Source organism: Pezoporus wallicus, unplaced genomic scaffold (genome assembly GCF_028554395.1).
Source record: "Pezoporus wallicus isolate ANWC-B61680 ecotype Strahan unplaced genomic scaffold, APGP_CSIRO_Pwel_v1 contig_11153, whole genome shotgun sequence".
Classification (NCBI taxonomy): domain Eukaryota; kingdom Metazoa; phylum Chordata; class Aves; order Psittaciformes; family Psittacidae; genus Pezoporus; species Pezoporus wallicus.
Window position 1 is genome coordinate 403,677 of NW_026639099.1, and position 22,522 is coordinate 426,198.

At 59.1% G+C, this 22,522-nt stretch overlaps 3 protein-coding genes across 4 annotated transcripts; 2 read left to right on the plus strand and 1 right to left on the minus strand.

Moving 5' to 3' along the window:
• Positions 1–2,840: 2,840 nt before the first annotated feature.
• Positions 2,841–13,398, plus strand: RELL2 (RELT like 2). 2 transcript variants are annotated; one of them, XM_057413683.1, is made up of 8 exons: positions 2,841–3,263; positions 3,913–4,126; positions 5,703–5,768; positions 5,846–5,912; positions 6,210–6,398; positions 10,067–10,637; positions 12,404–12,446; positions 12,731–13,398. In XM_057413683.1, exons 2-7 carry the CDS (start codon positions 3,919–3,921, stop codon positions 12,443–12,445), a joined length of 1,143 nt encoding a protein of 380 aa, XP_057269666.1. In that variant the 5' UTR covers positions 2,841–3,263; positions 3,913–3,918; the 3' UTR covers position 12,446; positions 12,731–13,398. The 2 variants fall into 2 exon arrangements, with proteins under 2 accessions (XP_057269666.1, XP_057269667.1); XM_057413684.1 differs by lacking the exon at positions 2,841–3,263 and adding an exon at positions 3,303–3,537.
• A 390-nt stretch (positions 13,399–13,788) lies between these two features.
• FCHSD1 (FCH and double SH3 domains 1) lies at positions 13,789–19,032 on the minus strand. The gene is made up of 19 exons (XM_057413680.1): positions 18,969–19,032; positions 18,619–18,716; positions 18,312–18,357; positions 17,378–17,451; positions 17,045–17,189; positions 16,829–16,965; positions 16,689–16,752; positions 16,466–16,594; positions 16,145–16,267; positions 15,967–16,062; positions 15,776–15,883; positions 15,568–15,672; positions 15,090–15,320; positions 14,918–15,001; positions 14,648–14,804; positions 14,357–14,562; positions 14,134–14,233; positions 13,995–14,062; positions 13,789–13,854 (listed from the first exon to the last, which is right to left on the minus strand). Exons 1-19 carry the CDS (start codon positions 18,987–18,989, stop codon positions 13,789–13,791), a joined length of 2,058 nt encoding a protein of 685 aa, XP_057269663.1. The 5' UTR covers positions 18,990–19,032.
• A 1,294-nt stretch (positions 19,033–20,326) lies between these two features.
• Positions 20,327–22,516, plus strand: LOC130601546 (proteinase-activated receptor 2-like). The gene is made up of 2 exons (XM_057413706.1): positions 20,327–20,503; positions 21,275–22,516. The coding sequence occupies exons 1-2, from the start codon at positions 20,407–20,409 to the stop codon at positions 22,297–22,299; spliced, it is 1,122 nt and encodes a 373-aa protein (XP_057269689.1). The 5' UTR covers positions 20,327–20,406; the 3' UTR covers positions 22,300–22,516.
• The last annotated feature ends 6 nt before the right edge of the window (positions 22,517–22,522 follow it).

Consider the following 22,522-nt stretch of genomic DNA (forward strand, 5'->3'; position numbering starts at 1 on the left):
GCCTTGACCCCACAGGGCTGTGGACACTCAGAGCTGTGATTCTTGGCACAGTGAGCACTAAGCCCAGCACCATTTCAATAAACAGGCTTTGAACCTGCAGAACAAGGTTCAGCAGGGAGCACGAGCGCGCTGACATCTCAATAGGGCTGCTGCCTCAGCATGACAATCACCTGGTTGTCACTCTGCAAGGTGCTGCCACCAGATAGCATCCAGCCAGCTGGGGATAGGGGTGAGGAAGGAGCAAACACGGCCCAGCTCCCAGCTTTGGTGGTCCAGCTCCCTTTCTGGAAGCCAGTCACTGCTCTGGACATCGTTACGAGTCTTGGAGCTGTGCAAAGAAAGCGTCAGAGAAGGGTGTTTTTGGATGCTCTTTGTGCTCTTTAAATGTGGTTTAAAGGCCATTAGCTTGCTGGGGATCTTTGAAAATCTTAAATAAGGGCTTAGTAATCAGGGAGGTATTTGATGCAATGGGATGTAGCACTGCTGCAGAGATGATGGCAGTTTCTGGGCTGAGCATCACAGTGGAGACCCTGGTTGGAGCATGCCCATGGGACTGCTGGAGCCAAGCGATCTGTCCCGTTTAGCTGCCACATGGACAAGCAGCGGGGCCAGGGTGGATGAACCCCTGAGCGGGAGCGTTCACATTGCTTGCGGGGTGACATCTGTTGTGATGGCTGCGGAGGAAGCATGGGAAGAGAATAGACGAGAGGTAAAGTGGTGATACACTGGGATCAGAGCTGGCCATGGTATGGGGTGATGTGGGACAACACTGTTCTCCCACCCCTTCTTACTGCTCTGTCTCATCCCTCCCATGCCACCTCTAGACCCGGTGGCTTAAAATTTAAGGGCTTCCAGGCAATGGCACAGGAGGGATCAAAGCCTCCAAGGACTTGGAGCTCCAGCAGGATTGGTGCTGTGTATCAGCTTGTGCTGCTTTGGCTGGTGGGGTCACATAGGACAGGGACAGGAGCTGGAATGGGTTTAGGAGGGGACAGAGGATGCAGAGCCCAGCTTCTGGATGAGCCATGAACATCCAGCCCACACCCATGTTCACACCTCCCTGGCACGATGTGGAGCTTAGCCCCATGTGGGGACCATCCCCCTGGCCAGGATGGACTCAGCCCCTCTGGAACCGTGATCTCAGCTGTGTGGATTCATGCCTGCCATGCTGCCTGGTCTTGGGGCAGAGAGGAGCCGTGGTCTTTCTTGGATCACCTGTGAGATGCTGCATGGACCAAGGCTCATTGAAGTGCTAACGGGGTCCCACAGTGGGACAAGGACTGAGCAGCCCAGAGGGATGCTGAAGCTGGGCTGGTGGAAGGAGGATGGAGACAGACCATTCCCTGGAGGGAGGCATTAGGAAGAGAAACACTATGGGCTGGGATAACCCAGCTGCAGAGAAAGGCAGTAGCAACTTTATTCGTTAGGGACTGTAGTGATAGGACAAGGGGTAATGGGTTAAAACTTAAACAGGGGAAGTTTAGATTGGATATAAGGAAGAAGTTCTTTACTGTTAGGGTGGTGAGGCACTGGAAAGGGTTGCCCAAGGAAGCTGTGAATCCTCCATCCCTGGCGGTGTTCAAGGCCAGGTTGGACAGAACCTTGGGTGACATGGTTTAGTGTGAGGTGTCCCTCACAGTCCCAGTTGGAACTGGATGATCTTAAGGTCCTTTCCAACCCAAACCACTTTATGATTCCATGACAAGTAGTGGAGCCCCCTCCTCATCCTGTTCACCCCACTGAGACCAGGATTCGTCCCCAGGTGGGTTGCTGGGCTGTGGAAATACTTCGACACCAGAAGCAGTGGGAAAAGGGAATCTTCCCTCCAAGAGGGGAGGGCTGAGCAACCTGGGCTCGTTTCGCCTGGCACGGCTGGAGGCTGGAAGCTGGAAGGGTGCAGCAATGTGTTGGGTGGGCGGGAATGCCTGGGAGGAGAAAGAGTGATTTGTTGTGCAGGACAGCGTGTGTGGGCATGAGGAAAATGGGAATAAGCTCACAATGACTGCATTCCCTTTGGGCTCTGCAGAAACCCATTCCTGTGAGGTCCCCCTCTTCAAAGAAACAAGGGCAAGGAGTAAACCACCTTTAAGGTCTTGATCAGCAGAGACTTGGATGATGCTGCAGCATGTTCCAGCATTAGGAGACCTCTCCTGTGGCTGTAGCAGTGCATGGCAGGAGAAATAAGTCTCACTGCCTGTGGCCTCACCATAGATGGTCCATTTTAGCTGTCCCTACCAGGACAGCAGACTATGAGTGGTACCTATGATGCTGTGACCTCCTGATGTTACAGTGATGGAGCTCCTGGAGCCTTCATCATTACACAGCTGATGATGAGGAGCTGCAAGTTTCCTCATGGCAATATGGATTATGGTGGGATAATTCCTACAACTGAATGTGTATATAGATGGATAGCTTGCTAGAGATGGGGTGGGAGAGTTGCCTGTGCTTCTCAGGGTCTAGGTGGAAAACTGGCAGGTGGGCTAAGGATGGAGAGGAGCAAGCCTAGGTTGTAGTAGGAAAGGAGAGTTGGGTGAAGCCTCCCAGAGTGAGCATAATGTGGTGGAGATGGAAAGGGAGGTCCTGGGACCACCACAGCTGGAGATTTCAAATGACTCAGCCATCCTTTTTGAGGAAGGAGGGAGAGATCGTTGGCTGGGGCAGAGGGTTGGGCTGTGGGGTCTCCAGGGGCTCCCTTTCCACCCTGTCCTCAGCACTGTGATCATAGTGAGGGTGTCTGCACCCCTCTCTGCTTGCACACACCGGTGCAGGACCAGTCCTGGTGTAGCTGAGCCCCACTTCTACCCCTGTGCCCCCCCATCACCACGGCTCACTGCTCTAAAAATCGCCGAGCGCTTAGGAAAGGAGGGTACCGGGGGAACCAGGGCTGGCTCGCATGTGGGTGAGGTTATTCGCCCCGGGGCGGGCAGCAGCTTGCCAGCGTCGGCTTCCCTGAGCGGCGTTCCTGTTTGCTCCCCGCTGCAGCCGCCGGCATTTCCCTGAGCTTCCCTCCGCACCTTCCTCCCCTGATACCACTTCGGAGTGATTCTTCCCAGCGCCGGGACAGGCGGGCTGCTCTCGCTGTCAGGCAGCGGCGGGCTGCCGCGTCTCCCAGGAGCAGCTCGGCTCCTTCCAAGGAAGGAAGAGGCAGCCGGGAGCCGGGGGGCCAGAGGATGCTCGCCGCGGTCCCGGGCCGCAGGGATGCGGGGTTGCTAGGAGGCAGGTGAAGGTGAAGAGGAGAGCGCTGCGGAGGACCGCAGGCCCAGGTACCGCAGCAGCAGCGGGGACAGCCGGGGGACACCCTGCCTCTTACCGGGAAGTGGAACCGGCGAGCGGGCGGCCGCGCTCTGAGCCCCCGGGAAGGGAGATGGGAAAGCCCAGGGGAGCCGGGGCGCAGGGAATGAGCTCGGTTCTGCGGGCGGACGATGCTGGAGCTGCCGGCCGGCTCGGCCCTCCGCCCGCCCGGCTGCCGCGGCTCCCTGCCTGCCCTGCCTCTGCCTTTGCCTGTGCCTTTGCCTGTGCGGGTGGAGGCCCCCGGCCGTGAGTAGCGAGGGATGGAGGGGGTGGCGGGTCGGCGCTGTGCGATGAGGGTGCTCATCCTCCTGCAAGGGCGAGCGGGGTGACGCCGCTCGCCGCAGAGCCCGGAGGAGGCCGGGGAACAGATGCCCTTGGGAAGCTGCTTGCAAGGGATGGGGAAGCGCCGCAGCCGGGGGCCGGGCAGGCCTGCGGGGATGCTGCCACCGCTGCCCTTGGGATGCTTCTTGCCGGGTGCGTGTGGGGCAGCAGTGTCCTTGGGAGACTGCACGGAGCCACCTCTGTGGCTCTTGCTGAAGGTGGACAGGAGGAAGAGGAGGAAGAGGATGGGCATGGGGGATGAGCACTGTGTTCTTTGAACTGCCTTCCCCCTTCTCCTAGATCCGCATGTCAGACCAGCACAGCACCGACGATGGGGAGACAGACCCCCAGCACAGCCTGTCTATGGTCTTCCTCCTCGTCCTTGTCTTCTTCATCATGGGGCTGGTGGGTTTCCTGATCTGCCATGTCCTGAAGAAGAAGGGTTACCGGTGCCGGACTTTCCGGGACGAGCTCGACCCAGATAATAAAGACGTGCTGGCGGAGCTCCAGGCCAGTGAGTACTGGGGCTCGGGGGCTCAGTGGGGATCCGATGTTATCTTTTGCTTGGTGTGGATTGATGCTCCTTTAAACACACTCCTGTGATGTGGGCTGGGGATGGGAGGATTACCCATCACGTGCTGCTGGGCTAGGAAAAAGGGGTGGGCAGTGCGGTGTTCCCTGGGGATTGGGAGTGTTGTTGTCTGGAGAGCCCTGTGAACTGCTGGCTCCACAGGCTGGAAAGTCTGGTGGTGTCAAGGAGGTGGGAACCAGCATGTGGCTCTTCCCAAAGCAGCATAATCACCAAAAGATAATGCTGATGAACAGCCAGGTCCTGCTGAATCCCCAGCACCTAAATTGTGTCCCATGTCCCCTAGAAATAAAGTATCCCTCAGCCAGCTGTCCCTCTGCCCCTTTGGCATTAGGAGGTCCAGCATGGAGGCAGCCTGGTGTTTGCTATCACTCATGTCTTCTTCGAGTCCCTGCTGTGTTCATGAAGGCTGGAGCTGGAAGGTGACTTTTAGGGTTTTTCTCCATCACTTCACTGTAAGTCACTCTTGGGTAGTTAGACTGGGAAGTCACTGCAGCATCAAGTGTGGGTTCAAGCTAGAGCTTGGTCCAAGCAAGATCTGACTTTTAATGGTTTCATGAACCTCTGCTGAAATGGAGAAGACACGTTCCTCTGGCTGCTTCTGCAGGTCAAATGGTGCTGCATGCCTCCTCCACCTTCCCTGTGCCATCGCCAGTGCTTGGGGGGATCAGCACCTCCTGTTACCACTTCTGTCATGCACAGGAAGGTAACGTGGCTTCTCCAGCTCACCGGTGTCCTTGGATACATTCCTTTGGCTTAATTGACTTGGCTGCATATGGAGACGGTGTCTGAACTTTCCAGGATTGGCTTTGCCCACTGGATATGCCGCAGCCAAGGGAAACATCTCCATGGGCTCCCAGGATTACGGTGGTAGCCCTTGACCATGCTCTTTGAGGCAGCTGCCCTCCAGACCATGGCTCTGATCTGCTCACTGGAACATGTAACGCTGTGAACTGGGCTGGTCCACTCAGCCAAGCGTCCTGCCTCTGACAGCGGCCAGAAGCAGGTTAAGGATGCTGGGGTTGAATACCACAATGGAGCAGACACTAAGCCAAGCTTCCCCAGAACAGTCTGTTAGGCTTCTAAAAGTGTGCAGCTCCTGGTTTGCTCCATCAGAGATGGCTTCTCCGTATTTAACAGGCCCCAGTAGGTTTCTTTACTGTGAACTTGTCCTGTTTACCCTTGGACACTCAGCACCAGCAGCATCCTACAGCCAGGGGCTCCAGGGCTGGACTCTTAATTTGTTTTGAACCTTCTCCCCACTCATTTCTCGTGATGCCCGCAGTTCTGAAGGTGCAACACGACCCCTGTATGTGTCTCCACACACACATGGCTCCTGGTTTAGCCATTTCTTTTCCAGGGTGAGGGATCTGCTGCTCCCCATGGGTTTCCCAGCTTGATGGGGACACGAGGCTTCTCCAACCTCTCTGTTGACATGGCTGCTCTGGGGAGGGACTGGTGCCCAAATCCCAGCCCTCAGTGCCACGTTTTCTCTTTCCAGATGAAGAGGAGGAGCTGAATGAGGACACTGTGGAGAAGATTGTGAGGTGCATCATACAAAATGAAGGTGAGCACTTCCTAGGGCTGGCCTGGAGATGTGCTGACCGCTTCAGCTGATGCATTCCCTTCTTCCTCTCTCTTCAGCAAATGCGGAAGCCCTCAAGGAGATGCTGGGGGACAATGAAGGGGACATCCCAGTGCCAGTGCCCAGGTGAGGAAAGCCTATACCAGCTCGTGGGAAGTAAGGGAGGAGCAGCCTTTGGGTATCACCTTGGTTTAGAGGCTGCAGCCAGCCCCTTTCCAGGGTGTTACAAAGCATCTTCCCAATAAGTCCTGCTCTCCCAAGGGTTGCTTTACCCCACTGTCAAGGGGAATAGCTCTTCTTCATTCCTCTCCCCACAGGAGGTCCCCTTCAGAGCTGCTGCTTCTCAAGGCTTGCTGCAGTGAGGCTGCTCCATGGTTGGGAAGTATCCAGATAACATGACCTGTCACATCCTTCTATTTGCAGCCTCTGTCCCCACCGTAACAGCCAGGACGGGGGCCCACCACATCACCACACAGTGCATCTGGGCTCCACGCAGGCCCCCTGCATCCACTGCAGCAAGAGGAAGAGGCACCCGCTGCATCGACAAGGACGGTCCAAGGATGGCAAAGGCAAGATGCATCCTGGAGAGACCACCGTCTTCTCAGTGGGCAGGTACTTCAGTGACGCTTGCCAGACACAGCCCGTCTCATGTAGAGCATCATGTAGAGTCTTCTCAGTCCCCTTGATCCTTTCCCCTTCCCTACTTGCAGTCCTGAGGACCCAGGTGCCTCTTGGACCTGGAAATGCCTGTGGTATGTGGCAGGCCATGATGCTCATGTGGTGGCTTCCCTCCTTCTCCTTGAGGAAGGTGACTCAAGCCTGTGTTGTTCTGCTGACTCAGTGCTGGGCAGAGCCCCAGATCCATGTCCTTTCAAAGCCTGCTGTCCCAGCTATTTGCAAGCAGGACTCTAGCTGCCCAACAGCAGCAGTGACCCCAAGTTTTAGGGATCTCATTAGGAAGGAGAGGAGACAGCAGGGCCCAGGTCCAAGTTACCAGCCACCATCAGAATGAAAGGGTGGCTGTGCTCCTCCAGGTCTCTGTCAAATGACGACTGTAATTGACATGGCAGGAACATAACAGGGGAGTGTACCTCATACTTCCCACAGATACTTTTCCAGTCCCCAACTGGTTTCACCTCAAGGGACTTCCTGTGGTCTCTGTGTAATCCATAACCTTTAGTACCATCTGCAGCATTGCCCAGGTTACCCCATTCCCCAGCTAAGTCCTCCAGGGCTCAGCTCCTCACTGCTGTGCTGACCAGAGCAGGGTGATGAGCAACTGCTGGTCCCTGGATGGACACCTTGGTGAGACACAGAGCTCTGCTGTGCTCAGATCCTGCAGTGGGTCTTCATCAGAGCGTAAGACCTGCTGAAGCTGCGCATTGTGGTCCAGACAGACGGTTGTTCATGTTGATGTTGAGCCAGAGTGGGCATCACGGGGGTGAGCTTTGGGGTTTTCCACCATCACAGCTAGGAGTTTCGGTAGGCAGGTGAACTGGGGGCTTTATGGGGAGCTGGGGGAGACACATGCTGAACCTCCCCATGCTGAACTCCAGCTACGATCTCACTTTATGGTGGCTGATGGCTTCTGACTTCCTCTTCGCCTGTAGCTGTCAGGTGTCCTCGGTTGTGGTGGTTGGTGGCCAGATCTCTGCACAATTGCATACTCATGGCTACTCATTCCCTGGCTAGTACCCAGCTCCATCTACTTCTCTGTGTCCTTTAGCCATGCTCTTGTCAATCTCTCAGTGACCTCTGAGTGCCAGAGAAGATGGTTTCCTTTCCAACAGGCATCTTCCTGCAAATGTTTTTTCTCTCTTCAACCTTGCTAATATCCTGTGTCATACCAGCCTTCTCCATGGTGCAGTCATAGCATCTCTCCAAGATCGTATTTGAAGTTTCCACTTCCCGGATCTCCTTGCTATGAGGTCCAAGCGCCAAGGGTCCTGTGAGACCATGAGATACAAAACTACCTCCAGATTCTGGTTCTTATTTCCAAACTGGCCCCTTTGCTCTTCCAGATCTTGGATGACTCTTCTGGGACTGCCCTTGCTGTACCTTATTTACTAGGAATATCTTGATTGCATAAAGTGCTTTGACTCATGACTGATGCTACAGACAAAAGCTCCTTTAACCCACCTCTTCTGTTGCAATCCTCAGGTTTTGTTTTTCTTGCTGTTGCTTTTGTCTTGGACATGGTGGTTGAGAGTCCAGCACCCTTCCCTGTTACCTACAGCTCATAGACTGAGTCTGGTTGGCAGCTGGTAGGCACAGCCTCATCCCTAGTGGAGTGGAAAGGAAGGAGGATAGCGAAAGTCCACAAGATCACCAGGGGCTGAAGCATGTGGCATGTGAGGTGCTGCTGAGGGAATCGTGTTTATTTAGCCTGAAGAAGTAATAGAGGGGGATCTAATTGCTCTCTAAAACTACGCAAAGGGATGGGGGAGTTTAAATGGAGGTGGAGCTTGACTCCTCCCAGGGATGCACAGGGAAGAGGCAGTGGCCAAAAGCTGCAGCAGGAGAAATCCAGAAAATCCGTAAGGAAAAAACCCTTTCACTATGAGAATGGTGCAGCCCTGGGGCAGGTCCCAGAGCAGCAGAGGGGTCTCCAGCCTTGGAGACTGGACTGGGCCTTGGGCAACCTGCCTGAGGGTGGGAGGTGGCCTGGTTCCGAGCAGAGGGTTGGACTGGAGACCTCCTGAGGGCTCTTTGCTCCTAAATGACTCCGTAATTCTGAGGCAATCAGCGTTATATGATCTGCACTCTTACATTATTGACTTACATTTATCTCAGGGCTTTCTCGAAGCCAGTTGTCAGTGGCAGTTTGTCCACTGGAGGGTCTGACCCTCCATCCTTAGCCCAGTCAGCCACAGTGTCCCATCCTACTGAGTCAAATGCCCCAGTGATGCTGACCAGGAGACAGCGCCCTCCTGCCTTTCCCCTCACCACACAGAAGCTGGCTACGTTACCTCTTGTGCCCCCTCCAGTTCGAACCCTGCCTGTTCCTTTGAACCTGTTTCTGGCTCCTCCAGGCTGGCATTGCTCAATGGTCTTGTCGCTTGTGCCTGCTCCCTGGCCCTCTTCAGGTCTGGAACATTCTCTGGTCTTCCCGAATAGCAGTGCTTGGTGCCTTATCTCCAATTATCTGGATAGACCTGAAAGGTCACATTTGCTGCTGCTTGGCCTGACCAGAGCAGTCCTGTGAGTACCTCGTCTGGAGCTGGAGCATTTCTCTTCCTGACCCTTCCAATGAAGAGCAATCTGCAGAGGGGTCTGTGCTGCCCACAGACTGCCACTGGGTCCTCAGCCTGGCAGTCATCTCCTTTACCTCTGGCATCTCATCTGGCATCTCTTCTTATCTCTTGGGCCTTCTCAGCTCCTTCCTTCCGAGTGGCTGTACTGCCATGTCCTTGACTTTTGGGCCCTGTTCTTTCAGCCCCAGCTGAATTTTGCTGCTGAAGTTGTGTTTTGCCCCAGTGCTGGCTCGCAGCTGAGCTTCCACACAGCCAGAGCCATCTGCAGCTTCTCCATGTGTGGCTTAAGCACAGAGCTGCTGGGTGAGTCATGGACTGTGAGAGATCTCTGTGGTGGGATCAGTCTTCCTTGGCTGGTGGACACCAGCTCACATGGAAGAGCCTTCCCATCTGCTGGTCCAGCAGTCGCTTGCCTTGCCTCCAAAGAGGAATCACAGTGTTGGTCACAATCAGCTTGCTTGCAATTCAGACTTAGGCTTTGCCTATGCATTATGCCTCACAAATCCCAAAGTTATGGTAGATCCCCAACTTCTCCTCCCCACGTGCAATACTGCATCACCTCATTATAAACTAATCCTTTGAGGGTGTCAGACCAACTTCCATGCAGCTCTTCATGGCCATCCCCTCCTTACCAGGCTTAGCAGGTTTGTATTTCACCTTCTGAATTAACACCTGAGTTTCTGTGCAAGCTCCTGCTCATCCAGGTTGCATCTTGGAGCATTTCCAAGAGCTGTGACCCATCTTACAGGGAGAACAGGCTGGCAGTGCCTGCACCAGACGACATCTGGATAGACCTTTTTCATCTTTCTGTATTTGTTCTGCCAAAAATAAAGGGGGAAATGGGATTAAGTCAGTGGGGGCATGGCTAGAGTGGGGGCCAGTGGTGTTGAGTGGGTCTGGAAGGTTGGAGATCATCACCAGTTGATGACAAAGAGAGGAGATCCAAGGCTGGAGGTGCAGGCAAGCTGGGAGTACAGCTGGGGAAAAGAAGGGAAAGGATTTTGATCCATCCTGCCCCAATTCCAGGTTTCGTGTCACACACATCGGGAAGAAACCCACTTTCCATGAGCAGCAGGATGGGCCCCTGCCCGACGGCAGCCGGGAGCTGAGCACGGAGGAGATGGAGCACAGCAGCGAGCGGCTCCAGCGGGAGCCGGCGCGCAATGGGACTGTCCCCACGGGTGGCCTGCAGAACGGAGACGTCCAGAAGGGTGTCCAGGGTGGCAAAAGCGGGGGGCAGAGCTGCTCCACCACCCCGGCCCCGGACACACCAGCCAGCTCCGGCACTCGCGACAGCCGGCGGGCGGGCAAGCGCTCCGGCACGGCGGGATCCCTGCAGGATGCTGGCACTGCTCCCGGCAGCACCAGCCGCCAGAGGAAGCTCCTGAGCCAGCGGATGCTCGGAGGGTCGAGTCCCAGCATCCCGGGAGCGCTGGTGCAGGAAGGAGCCAGCATCTGCCTGGAGGAGACCGGACTGGGGTCGGCAGATGAAGTGTCGGATATTCACGGGAGCCTGAGTCTGCATGAGCAGGTTGATGACTTGGGAAGAGATGACAGCAGCAGGAAACAGCCCGCAGTGGGGGATGTGGGGCAGAAGGTGGGTTCCTCCTCTTCCTTGTCCCTGTGGGGTCCTCTGGGCTGGGGGGTTTGGGTTGTGGCTCAGCATCCCAAGTGCTGCTGACATCAACCAGCCCCAGTGTGGTGTGAGCTGTGGCATGGGACCTGGCCTGCCACCCTGTTTCTGCTCATCTTTCTTGATTCCATCTGTTTCTAATGTCTGGGGGATGCAGTCACTGTGACAGTCCCCATCCCACCAGTACCTGCACTGCTGTGGCAAAGGCAGGTCACTGGTTGGCTTGCATGGGAGATGCTGCAGACCTGCTGCCAGCTGCCCCTAGGGGAAGGGATGAGTTTTGTAGTTGGGGTGGCTTGACCTGCGGGAGCTCTATCACTGCACATAGCTTGGTCCCTCCGAAACTGTAGCCTCACCACAGTGTTCAACATGGCACCTGCACAATGTCCAGGCAGGGACAGATAGCATCAGGAGCCTTTCTTGCCTTGAAGTCTAGGAGATGGCAAAAGCAACCGGTCAGTTCTTGGTTGTTCTTCCCTGCTCCAGGGGGCCTGGTGCTGGCTGTGCTCAGACAGGAGGCCACCATAGCTGGAGCTCCCAGCACCCACATATCTCCCAACCATCCCACCCAGCCACCCTGCTGGAGGTGCCAGAGAGCACTGGCGAGGACACCATTTGCTTGGCCATCAATAGCTCCCACTTTAGGGGATTTACTCCCTGTCAGTGGCTGTCATCAATGAGCAAATGAGGCTGTTGGTGGTGGCAGCAGCCACCCAATGTGCCCATTCACTCACCTGTGGCTATGGAGAAAGGCTTTTCTGAAGGGAGCTGGGGAAGGCAGCTCATGCAACATCACCCCACCTGCATCAGCAGCCCCAGGAGCTGGCCTTGGCTCATCCCACCAAACCAGCACTGGACATGTGTGGCAAAGCCCTTGGAAGAAAAGGGAAGCAAACCATCTGGATAAAGAGCCAGAGCCATTCCCTGGGGCTGGCTGTGCTGGAGCTCCATGGGCCAGGAATGGACCATGCTTGTAGCCCTTGGCAGGGAGATGGGATGGAGCTGACTGCATCAACATTGAAGAGCCAGGGAAAGGTGCCTGGCTGAAGGCAGGCTAAGGAAAAGGCAGGAACTCACTGCGTTTATTGGTCCTCTTTGCTTTCTGGGGGACAGGCTGGAAGGTTCCAACTGTTTCATGAAGGGCAACACAAGGCATCCACACAGGACAGAGCCGATGGGCTGCAGCCCTTTTCCAGAGACCTGGAGAGGTGGTGGCAGGTCCTCCTTCCTCCCATGACCCTCTGTGCCTTGGGCAATAACTGTGGCCCCTCTGATCACTGGGGAAGCAGTTACATGCAGGGCAAGCCCAGGGACATGGTGACTTTTTTCTCCTCTTTCTCCTCTGCGGTGCCAGGCTCTTGCCTTGGACCCTGCACCAGGCTTTGGGCTGTTGCTTTGGTGAGCTCCAGGACATGGAGTCCCAGGAGAACAGTAATGGGACCCCACTAGAACGTCTGTCAGCAAGCCCTGACACCACTCTGGTGCTCCCTCATCCTTAGGTCCCAGCCAGGGCCACCATGAGGGTTGTTAGGTGCTGCTCAATGTGTCCTGCAGGTGATGGAGAAAGGCAGCAAGATGGTGTTTGTGCTGCTGTCAGCCTCTGGAGCCTCAGCAGGGTTCTGCTCACTGGCCCATGGATCACTGCTGTGGCCAATGGAGACCAGGACCCCTACCCCAGCACCCTGCTCCCACAGGAGCACTGACATCCACATCCCTCCTCTATCCCACAGGAGCCCAGTGCTGTGGTGCAGGACCGAGGAGCAACCGTGTGACGTGAGTGCTTGTCCCCAGTCCCTGGGTGATGGCTGGGGTGGGAAGCGGCAGTGTCCCTGCTCTAGGGGGTCATGGCCTGGTGATGGAGAGAGGATGAACCCCTGCTCCAGGAGGGTTGGTTCCCAGTGCCCTGGGTCCTGCACAGGCAGGTCCTGTTATCAGTGTGCCCAGCCCCAGGCAATGATGCTGGCTCTGGGCAGACACAGGGCCAGGACAGCCTGTGGCTGATGGGGGATGCTGTGGCCACAGGGACAATCCCTATCCTCTTGCCTCTCTCCCTACAGCTCCTCTCCGCTCCTGGCTGGAGCGCAGACAGGAGGTGCTCAGCCCCTGACCCCCGCCAGGCTGGGGGCTCTGCCATGGGGTACCCGTGGGGCAGCCGGCCCCGGCCCCGGGTTGGCAGCTACGCGCTTGGCATGGCCGGAGCGACACGCCGACGTTACAGACAACGCGCTCGGCGCCAGACCTCATCCCATTGGCAATAGGTACCCGACTCCCACCCACTGCACCTGCCCCGGAGACACCCCCCGGCCTGGCAGGGGCAGGACAGGACCCGGTCCCCACTGCCCACCCAGTGCCAGGGGAAGGATGGACCCGAGGGGCTGCAGAGAGGGGCAGGGATGGAGGCAGCAGCTTGAGCTCCCCCAGGGTGTGGGACAGCACCCCCCAACCCACTCAGCACGTTCACCACAGAGCACAGCCCCCCCGGGCACCTTGGCCACGCAGAGCGGGCACAGGCACACATCCTGCACCGGCAAGGGACCCGGCCAGGTCCCTGCGGGATGAGGCGGAGAGAGGAGCTTCCAGCCCCATTCCCAGCACAGAAAGGGCTGGAGCCTGGCCCGGGGGGCGCAGGATTGCAGCCAGGCCAGCGGGCAGCCCCCGTGCCCGCAGCGAGCTTTGGTGTGTAACCGCACTGTACATAGACAAGCTAAAACCATTAAAGCTGCTGAATCCCTCGGCAGAGGCTTAACTGGCTTTATTGGGGCACAGCCCCCAGTGCCCACTCCTGCCTGTGGGGAGATGACCCCAGGGCTCAGCACCCCCAGGAACCAGGGCTGCACTAGGGCTGCATGGGTGATGGAAAGGGCAGAGGCAAGAGGTGGGTGAGGTGGGGCCCAGCCTTAGCACTGAGCACGCCTATAGAGGGGCTGTGAGGATGCCACGTGCTGTAAAGGGATGCAGGACCACTCTGCAAGCGGTGCTGGGCAGGATGCGGCCCGTGGAGAGACCAGCTCAGGGTAGGAGGTGGCGCAAGCCCCTGCTGCAGGACAGCAGCCCATGGGGGCTCGCCGGGGTGAAGTGAGTTGAGGAGCAGGGAGGGAGGTGGGACCTTGCAGGGTCAGCTGAAGGGTAGCTCGAGGTCAGGCTCTGGGGCTCTGCCTGGTGGTGGTGGTGGTGCTCGGAGCTGTGGAGAGAGGAGGGAAGCGGTACCAAGGCCACCCATCACCCTTCAGACCCCCCCAAAGCACACAGATGGTGCTGTCCCCTGTTACAGGAGGGCTGGGGGCAGGTTTGGGGTCACAGCATCGCTGTGATGGGGCTTACTGGCCGGAGGCGGGTGGCTGCCAGGTCCGGAGAGCTCTGCCCGCTGCCCGTGCCGTCCTGCTGGCAACCTGGAAGTGTGCAGCAGCTCAGCCCAGCTCTCTGCCTGCTCCTGGCTCCTTCCCAGACCCCCAGCACTCACCTCCCAGCGATGATGCTTCAGGAGAGGGGTTGGGGACCAGGCTGGCCCCGGGTGCGAGGCCAGGAGGGGAGAAGGGCGGTGGGGATGGCGACGGCAGCTCCTGGGAAGACAGAGCCAAGAGGGATGGGAACAGTGGGGAGGGGGGGGTCTAACTCCCAGCAGCCACTGCACAAGACTGGGGCTGCCCCACACCAAGGGGACACAAGGGCTCTGGACCACAGACCTGCCCAGTTGGCCCCCGTGCCCCGGTGAGCTCCTCCACCACCAGCGAGGGGAAGACACCAATGCGGCCATCAAAGTCACCCGTCCAGAAGCCATCGTCCACCTCGCCGGCAGTGCGGGGCAGCACCCGGATGATGGCCCCCTCGGGGAAGCTCAGCTCCTCAGGGCTCTGCCCCTCATAGTCATACAGAGCTCGCACGAGCCAGGCTGTGGGGAGGATGGGGCAGGGGCTCGGCACACTCTGGGTGACCTGTCCCCATCCCCAGGGCTGGGGGAATGCTCCAGCACCCACCTCCAGGCTCCAGCACCAGTTCTGCAGCCATGATGCTGGAGAGCTGACGGTGCAATGCAGAAGGTCCCGGAGGACCAGCCCCGGCCCCTGGCTCACCCCCCAGGGACAGTAGGTACTTTTCAGGGACGTAGCCAACCTGGCCGGCCTTGTTTCGAGCCTGAGGGGACAGAAGCCATATAATCATCCCAGCCCCCGGAGAGGGGACAGCACCAGGGACCTCCATAATGTGTCCCCCCCCCAGCATGGTAGAGGGACTCATCTCATTCCCACCTTCACCCACTCCTCTGCGTCCCCATCCTCGATGATCTCCAGCTCCTCTCCTTGGGTGATGGACAGCTCGTCTGCCTGGCAGCCCTGCAGGGTACAGGCAACAAAGCGGCAGGGATGCTGAGGGTGCTGGCCCCGGGCAGGCAGGGTAAAGGATAGACACCCACGGTTGTACCTGGTACCCAAAGATCACCCGACAGGTGTAGGGATAGGTGCGGGCAGCAGGGCCAGGCTCATCGTCCTCATCTGGCTCGTCACTGTCCTCGTAGTCATCGAACTCAGCTGGATCCAGGCCTGTGGGAGCCTCTTCTCCTGCCCCCCCCATGGCCCCCTCCACCCAAGTGTCCACATCCAGCCCTGCTGCCCGCAGCAGCGCCAGCCGTGCCTCTGCCTTCACTCGGCTCACCTGTGCACACACATTGTTCAGGTCTATGGGGACACCTATGGGGTGCAGGGACAGCCCAGCAAGCCCCATCACCCCTTGTCCCCAGCATGATTGTCATAGTGGCAGAGCATCCCCAGACACCACACCTCCCATCCCTGCATCCACACCTCCCATCCCTGCACCCACCACAGCTCCCATCCCTGCATCCGCCACCCTGTGGGTGACAGACCTGGAACCCACCCTGAGCATCCTTGACAGAGGGACCCACCTCTGCCTTCCGGATGCTCTCCCTCACTTCTTCCATCTGCCGCTCCACAGCAGCTGCTTCCACCTCTGTGACTTGCTGCCGCCTGGCCTCCAGCCGCTGCAGCACCTAAGTGGGCACCACAGGTCAATGGGAAAGTGGGAGCAGGGGAGAAAACAAGGAAAGCCCCTCACTGAACTCCCTGTGCTCCGTGGGGAAGGACAGCACCCACCTCCTCACTGTGCACCTTGTTTTTGCGGTCCCGGGCCACCCGTGTAGCCCAGCGCCGTGCCTCCTTCTCCAGGCTGGCCCCGTCATCCCCAGGTGGCAGCAGGCATACCTGGGTGAGGACAGGGTGGCTGAGAAGGGGCTGGCTATGCAGCCCCCCAACCTTGCTGTGATATCCCATCACCCACCACCTACCTCCTCTAGCCCAGTGAGCTGGAGGCGCTGCTCGGGGGCCAGGGTGAAGGAGGGATGCTCCTGCAGGAAGAGGATGAGGTCCTGCTCCCGGCACACCTGCAGCAGTGGAGCAGTGTGAGGCTTGGGGGCTCGTCCATCCCCTCCTGCCTTACCCAGCTCCTGGAGGGGGGACTGTTACCCGTGCAGATGCCTCCGCAACGCCCTGGAAGCAGTCTCGTGTGGCCCGGCAGGTCTCCACCTCCGTCCGGCTGGCTGCTGACAAGTGCTCCCGCAGCCTCTCGTAGAGGTCACCGTCCAGTGCCTGCAGGAAAGCGGGTGAGAACCACCCATAGCACTGCCCACATCCCCCCAGCACTACCTGCACCCCCTGGGGAGCATCCCTGCCCTCTGACTCTGCACCGCCAGGACCTTCTCTGCTGCATCCCCTTGCAGCGGCACTGGGGAGATGCTTCTTGTAGGAAGCTCGGGAGGGGACTTGGATGGTCCAGGCAGCTCCTACCTGCATGGCAGCCGGCAGCTCCACACGCCAGTAGTGCTCCAGGTGGGCAGTAGCAGACACCAGGGCAAAGCTGTACTCGTTGTGCACCCCTGCGAGCTGCCTCGAGTGCTCGGCCAGCCGTGCAGAGAACTGCAGGGATGGGGAGAGCAGGGGACGGTGATGGGCTGGGGGCCACCACCCCATCCCCCTGCACCCTGCTGTTTGGATACGTGGTGCTGCTGACCTTGGCACTGAGCTTTTGCAGGCTGGCCTTGGTGTGAAATATCCTCCGGTCGCTCTTCCGGAGCCTAGGGAGGGTAGGAGAGGAGATGTGAGCCCACCCTGCAGCCATGGCAGCCCTCTCCCACCATCCCCTCTGCTCACCGAGCCTCCACATCAGCCGCCTTGTCCTTGGCCACCTCATTGCTCCGCTGGAGGTGGGTGAACTGCTTCTTTGCCTTGTCCAGCTCCTTCACCGTCTCCAGGAGCTCTGCCTGTGCCTTCTGCAGCCGCTCAATGCCCTGTGGGGAGCACCAGCAGTGGGACACAAGGAGCTGTCCCCACTGCCCAGGCACAGGGAACATGTCCTCATCCTGGTACCTTCTTGAGCATCCTCTCCTTGGAGAGCCGGGCGGTGCGGGCGGCCTCTGCGGCGAGGGCACGGTAGCTCTCCGAGGCGGTGACACGGACCTGCCCGGCGTGCACGGTGCCCTCGATGACACCTCTCCAGACAGCGACCACGCTCCTGTGCAGGGTATGAGGGTTAGGACAAGGCAGGGCTCCCTCCAGCCTCCCTGCCAGAGTCCCCAGTCCCCAGTACATCATTACATCCCATCCCCGGGATGATGAAATCCTGGTTGGCATTAGGCATCTCCCAGCTGGGAGGGCCATGGATGCGCGCAGCCAGCCCCAGCCCCAGCCCCTTGTTCCCACCTTGAGTCGCCGGCCTCGCCGCGGCCCCGCTGCCAGTCTCTCTTCACGAACTGGCTTGCCAGCCTCTGCAGTGCCTGTGGACAGACCCAGCATCACCAGCACTCCCCAGCCCTGCTGAGCACTCCAGCAACCCACCATCCCGCTCTGGGGCTGAAACTGGGGTCCCCCACATCATCTGTTCACCCCATGGGTATCAGCGCAGGGAGGGCACACATCTCACAGCAGCTGGATGTCAGCAGGGATCCCATCATGCTTCCTGCAGGAAAAGCTTTTTGGGAAGCAGCCAGTACTATGAGATGACCCCCTTACTGTGGCTTTTAGGGCAGAAGACTGGCAAAGGGACACCAGTGAGGGGACACTGGCTGCAGAGGTGGGGCAGAGGAGCCCCTAGCAAAGCAAGACCCCAGCCTTGAGGGCATGGTCCCCCCCAGATTGGAGAGCAGAGAGGAAGCAGGATGGCACGGAGCCCAGGTGCAGGGAGGGGGGATGCAACTCCGCTGCAGGCTGTGCCCAAGGGATGCTGTGAGGACATCTTACAGAGCAAACCAAGGCTCTGACATTTAACAGCAGAGCCCTGCGATGACCCAGCAGACAGCAGAGCCAAGTAGCTTCCTCCCACTGCAAGATTTTCCCTCCAGGCCCCCCAAACACGTGAGGCTCAGGCATGCTGTGCTCAGCAAAGCATCCCAGTGGGTGCCCTGAGGTGGTCAGTGTGTCAGCACCCCCCTCTCCAGCAGGGAATATGCTTCACCCATCACCACAGCCCTCCATGGCTGACACGGACCAGCCAAGCCCTGTTGGCTGGATAATTTCCAACTCTGCCCATCACTTAGCGATGCTGTGCTCTGCTCCACAGCCCCCCACACAGGGAGGATGGAGCCTGGTCTCATGTCCCCCCAGCCCATCGGTTCCTGAACTGGTGGCATCGCCTCACCTGCCCGTATTCCCTGTCGATGGCAGCCCTCTGCTTGCTGTAGGACCTGTGGGGAGCGGGCACAGAGGGCTGGTGAGGACCCACACAGGAGGGTAGGGACGCGCCACCCCTGCCATCACCCCCCTCCCACCACCCTACCGCGCAATGCCCCCATCTGGCTACCCCGGCGGGTGATGGAGCCCACGACCTCGGCGCGGCAGGCTCAAGGTGAGCCGTGCCCGGCGGGCTGGGCCCTCGCCTCACACGTGGGATGAGCTGCCCGGTCTCAGCTCTGAAGGGGACACACACAGACCAGCGAGGGCCCTACCTGATGTCCTCCAGCAGCTCAGCATCCCGCTGCTGCTTGCCCTGCAGGCCCGAGAGCTGCTCCAGGACGTGGACCCGCACCTCCTGCGTGAGCTTCACCTGCGGGACAGCACCGCTCAGACCCCGGCGACGCTGCGACCCCGGCCGGGCCGGGCCTGCCGGCTTGAGCTGCCCCGGCACGAGTCCCCACTGCCCACCACACCGCGTGCCGCTGCAGGCGCCGGCAGCCAGGGCCCAGCGCCGGTGAGGGTCCGCCGGGGGCGACTCCCGCTCTGCAGGTCCCGGCCCCGCTGGCACCCGGGGAGAACTCGGTCCCCAGCGCCCCGTGCCCCGCTCTGAGCCCGCGCTCACCTTGCGCGGCGGCGGCTGCATCGCTGCGGTGCCCGGTCCCGATCCCAGCCCCGGCCGCGCTCCCGGTACCCGGGGCCCGCCCCGCGCGTGCTGAGCCCGGAACTGCCGCGACCGGACCCTCCCCTCCCGAGGCCCCGCCCACAGCCCCGCCCTCCGTAAACCCCGCCCAGTTCTGGACCGCCCTATGACACGCCTCTTTGTCTGGGCAAGCCACGCCCCCAACGCCGTGTCCCAGCGCCACCTCGTGGTCCGAAGCGGTGGGACACGCATGGGGACAGGGGGGACGCAGGGAGCAGTGGGGGCCATGTCCTTGAGCAGGGGGACGTGGGAAGTGCTGGGGCACAGGGGCACTGGGAGCGCTGAGGTGAGGACTCACAGGGCAATGGTCCTGGGACACGGTGGCCCCTGGTGCGCTGGGGTGATGTGGGGTGGTGGGGCACTGGTCCTGGAGTGTGGGAGCATGTGGGGCAGTGGGGCCTCAGTCCCCAGGCACAGGGACATGTGGGGTTCCACGTCAGGTGGAGGATGCTGAGCCCCTGGATGCCAGGGTCGTGCCATGGGGACACAGGGACAGATCTGAGCACAGGCATTTGGTGGAGGGCACCGAGAACCCAGAGGGGATCCCCAGCCAGCCTTTCCCCACTGCCTCCCGTTCCCTCTGTCCCTATCCCATCCCTCTTCCATCCCCTTCATCTCTCATCTCTTTCCATCCTGCTTTTTCTCTGCCTATGAGTCCTGCAGAGCTCGTGGCTTTCCCCACTGTCCCTTTTTTCCCTTTGCTCTTTCTCTCACATTTTTGATACCTGCTGCACATATCCTGGCTGATGCATGTCAATGCGCAAAGCTGGGCTGGGGCTGTGTCACTGGGTTTGTTGCTCCCATCCATGGCCCCTCTGCTTCAGGAGGGAGCTGGGAAAACGAACCAGGGGTCACCCAGCACCCACTTCAGTGGCAGAAAGGGGACAGCAGAGTGGGACAATGCAGGATGGCCCCATCTACAGGGTGACACTGGCTTGTCAGCCAGACCAAGGTGATGAATACGATGCCTGTCCCAAGGAACGCTGCTGAAGACGTCACCAGACTGAAACCCAGCTGCCTCCTTCCTGCCCTTCGCGTGGGACACACATGACTGCTGTGGTTCACAACTGCCTTTCGATGGCTGCCTTGCGCCTGCTTCCCCCTCCCCACAGTGTGTCACTGCGGGCAGGAGGCTGGAAATCACCCCAGCCTCGAGCGTGTCCCCTGCGTGCTGCTCGGTGCTGGCAGCTGATGGTCATCTGGAGCACGAGGATGTGGTCGCAGGCACGACGTGGAGTGAAAGAGGAAGGAGGCAGCGTGTCGGGGCCGGCGCCGGTCCTGCCGTGGTGACGCACGGAGGAGTCAGCCCTGCCTGTGGTGCTCCTGCAGACCCAGCTTGTGCAGAGGCCACCCCGCAGAGATGTCCCGGCCGGTGCCATCGCCCTGCTCTGCTGTCGCCTGTGTCACCCTCCTGCTTGGCTGCGCCTGCCTTGGCTGGGCTGTCCAAGTCTCCCCAAGTAAGTGCCTTGGTGGGTCTAGAGGGTGATGGGGCAGGATGGGCACCCATCATGTCCTGTGATACTTGGAGGGGATATCTGGGTGTCGTGGTGAAAGCTCGGGGCACTACTCTGTTTCCTTCCCTGGGTGTCCATGCTCAAAACCTAAGTGAAGACCTGAAACCTGGCCATCCCTGGTCCGCTTGGAGGCAGAAATCAGGTTACTGCTTTTGTAACCTGAATTTTCCCTGTGCCCTGGATGTCGAGAGGTGGCAGAGGTTGTGGGAAACCTATTGGATGTAACCAGGGTCCTCTGGGGACCATCGATGGAGCCTTTGGAGCTGGGGGTGACGTGCAGTACACTAAAGCCTGGATGTTTTCTGAACCAGCCACAAGAGGGATTTGATCAGAAGTTGCCTGGTGTCCTGGACCTTCCTGTTCTTCACTTTTGTTCTGAGCATGCAATGAAAAGCCTCAGACTGCAGGAAAACAAGGAGGCAGCCTTCAAATTGGGGGCCTGGCCAGGAGGAGGAGGAAGCAGCCCTGCTGGGAGAACATCTCCTATGCTGGCATGGGAGGCCTTATCCTAACCCTATCCCTGTGGGTTTCCTGTCTGCCCTTTTGATCCTGTTGGGTTGCAGGGGACCCGTTGTGCTGGGCTCACGGGGGTCCCATGTTCTGAGCCATGGAGCAGAGCAATGCCAGGTCCTGCGGTTGCTAATGACAGCTCCTGCATGGTCCTGAGTGGGAAGGGGCAGTGGGAGCTGAGCCTAACCCTTGTCCCCTCCACAGTGCATGGCAAAGGGCGAACCTTGATCCCCCTCACTGCCCAAGAAGAAGCCGTTTGCCCCAGTGCTTCTGTGGAAGGTTTCCTCAACAGCACCCTCACCACCCATCTCCTGCCTGCCCTCTACTCTGTGGTCCTGCTCGTGGGGCTGCCAGCCAACGCTCTGGCCTGCTGGGTCTTGGTGACCAACTTCAGGAGATGTTCCAGCACCCTCTTCCTGCTCAACCTGGCGAGCGCCGACTTGCTCTTTGTCCTCCTGCTTCCCTTCAAGATCTCCTACCACCTCCTGGGCAACCACTGGCTCTTTGGGGACTACCTGTGCCGCACTATGATGGCCTTCTTCTATGGGAACATGTACAGCTCCATCCTCTTCCTCACCTGCATTGGCCTGGAGCGCTACATCTCTGTTATGCACCCATTCCTGTGGAAGGGCTCCAGTCAGACGTGGCTCAAAGCAGGTGTCTGTGTGGGCATCTGGCTGGTGGTGGGGCTGGGCATGAGCCCCCTGCTTTTGTGTCCCCAGACAAGTCACATCTCGAGCCTGAACATCACAACGTGCCACGATGTCCTAGGAAAGGATAAGCACATGTTCCTCGTCTACTATTTCCTCTGCCTGGTGGGGCTGGGCTTTGGCTTACCCTTTGTGCTCATGACCATCTCCTACAGCTGCATCCTCGTGCGGCTGCTGGCCGAGGGGAGACGTTATAGGCAAGTAGTACATGTCCTGGCCGTGGTCCTCCTGGTCTTCATCCTCTGCTTCACCCCCAGCAATGTGCTGCTCTTCATCCACTATATGCTGAAGGCCACGGGGTGCCACAACGACACATACATGTGGTACACTGTGGCCCTGGTGCTCAGCGCCTTCAACAACTGCTTCGATCCCTTCGTCTACTTCTACGTCTCCCGGGATTTCCGGGTCTGGGTGCGGGATGCAGGCAGCTGCTGCCTGAAGGGGCTCGACACCTCCTCGGGAAGGGCTTTGGAGAAGGCAGCCTTGCCCCTGCGGTCCAATGAGCAGAGCCAGCTGTAGGCAGGGCTTGGGGGACTGTGCTGTGTCCCCCTGCCCCAAAGGGGGACATCCTGCAGTGTGGTGCCACCACAAAGGGCTGCTCCGTCCCAGGCTGGCATGAGCCTTGGGCAGAAGATCCCACCCTGGATCTGGGCTTCATCCCAGTTTTGTAGCTCCTCTGCTGGTGGTGCCCCTGTCCTATGGGCCCTTCAACTGCATGCCTGGCCCTGGAACCCTTATTTCC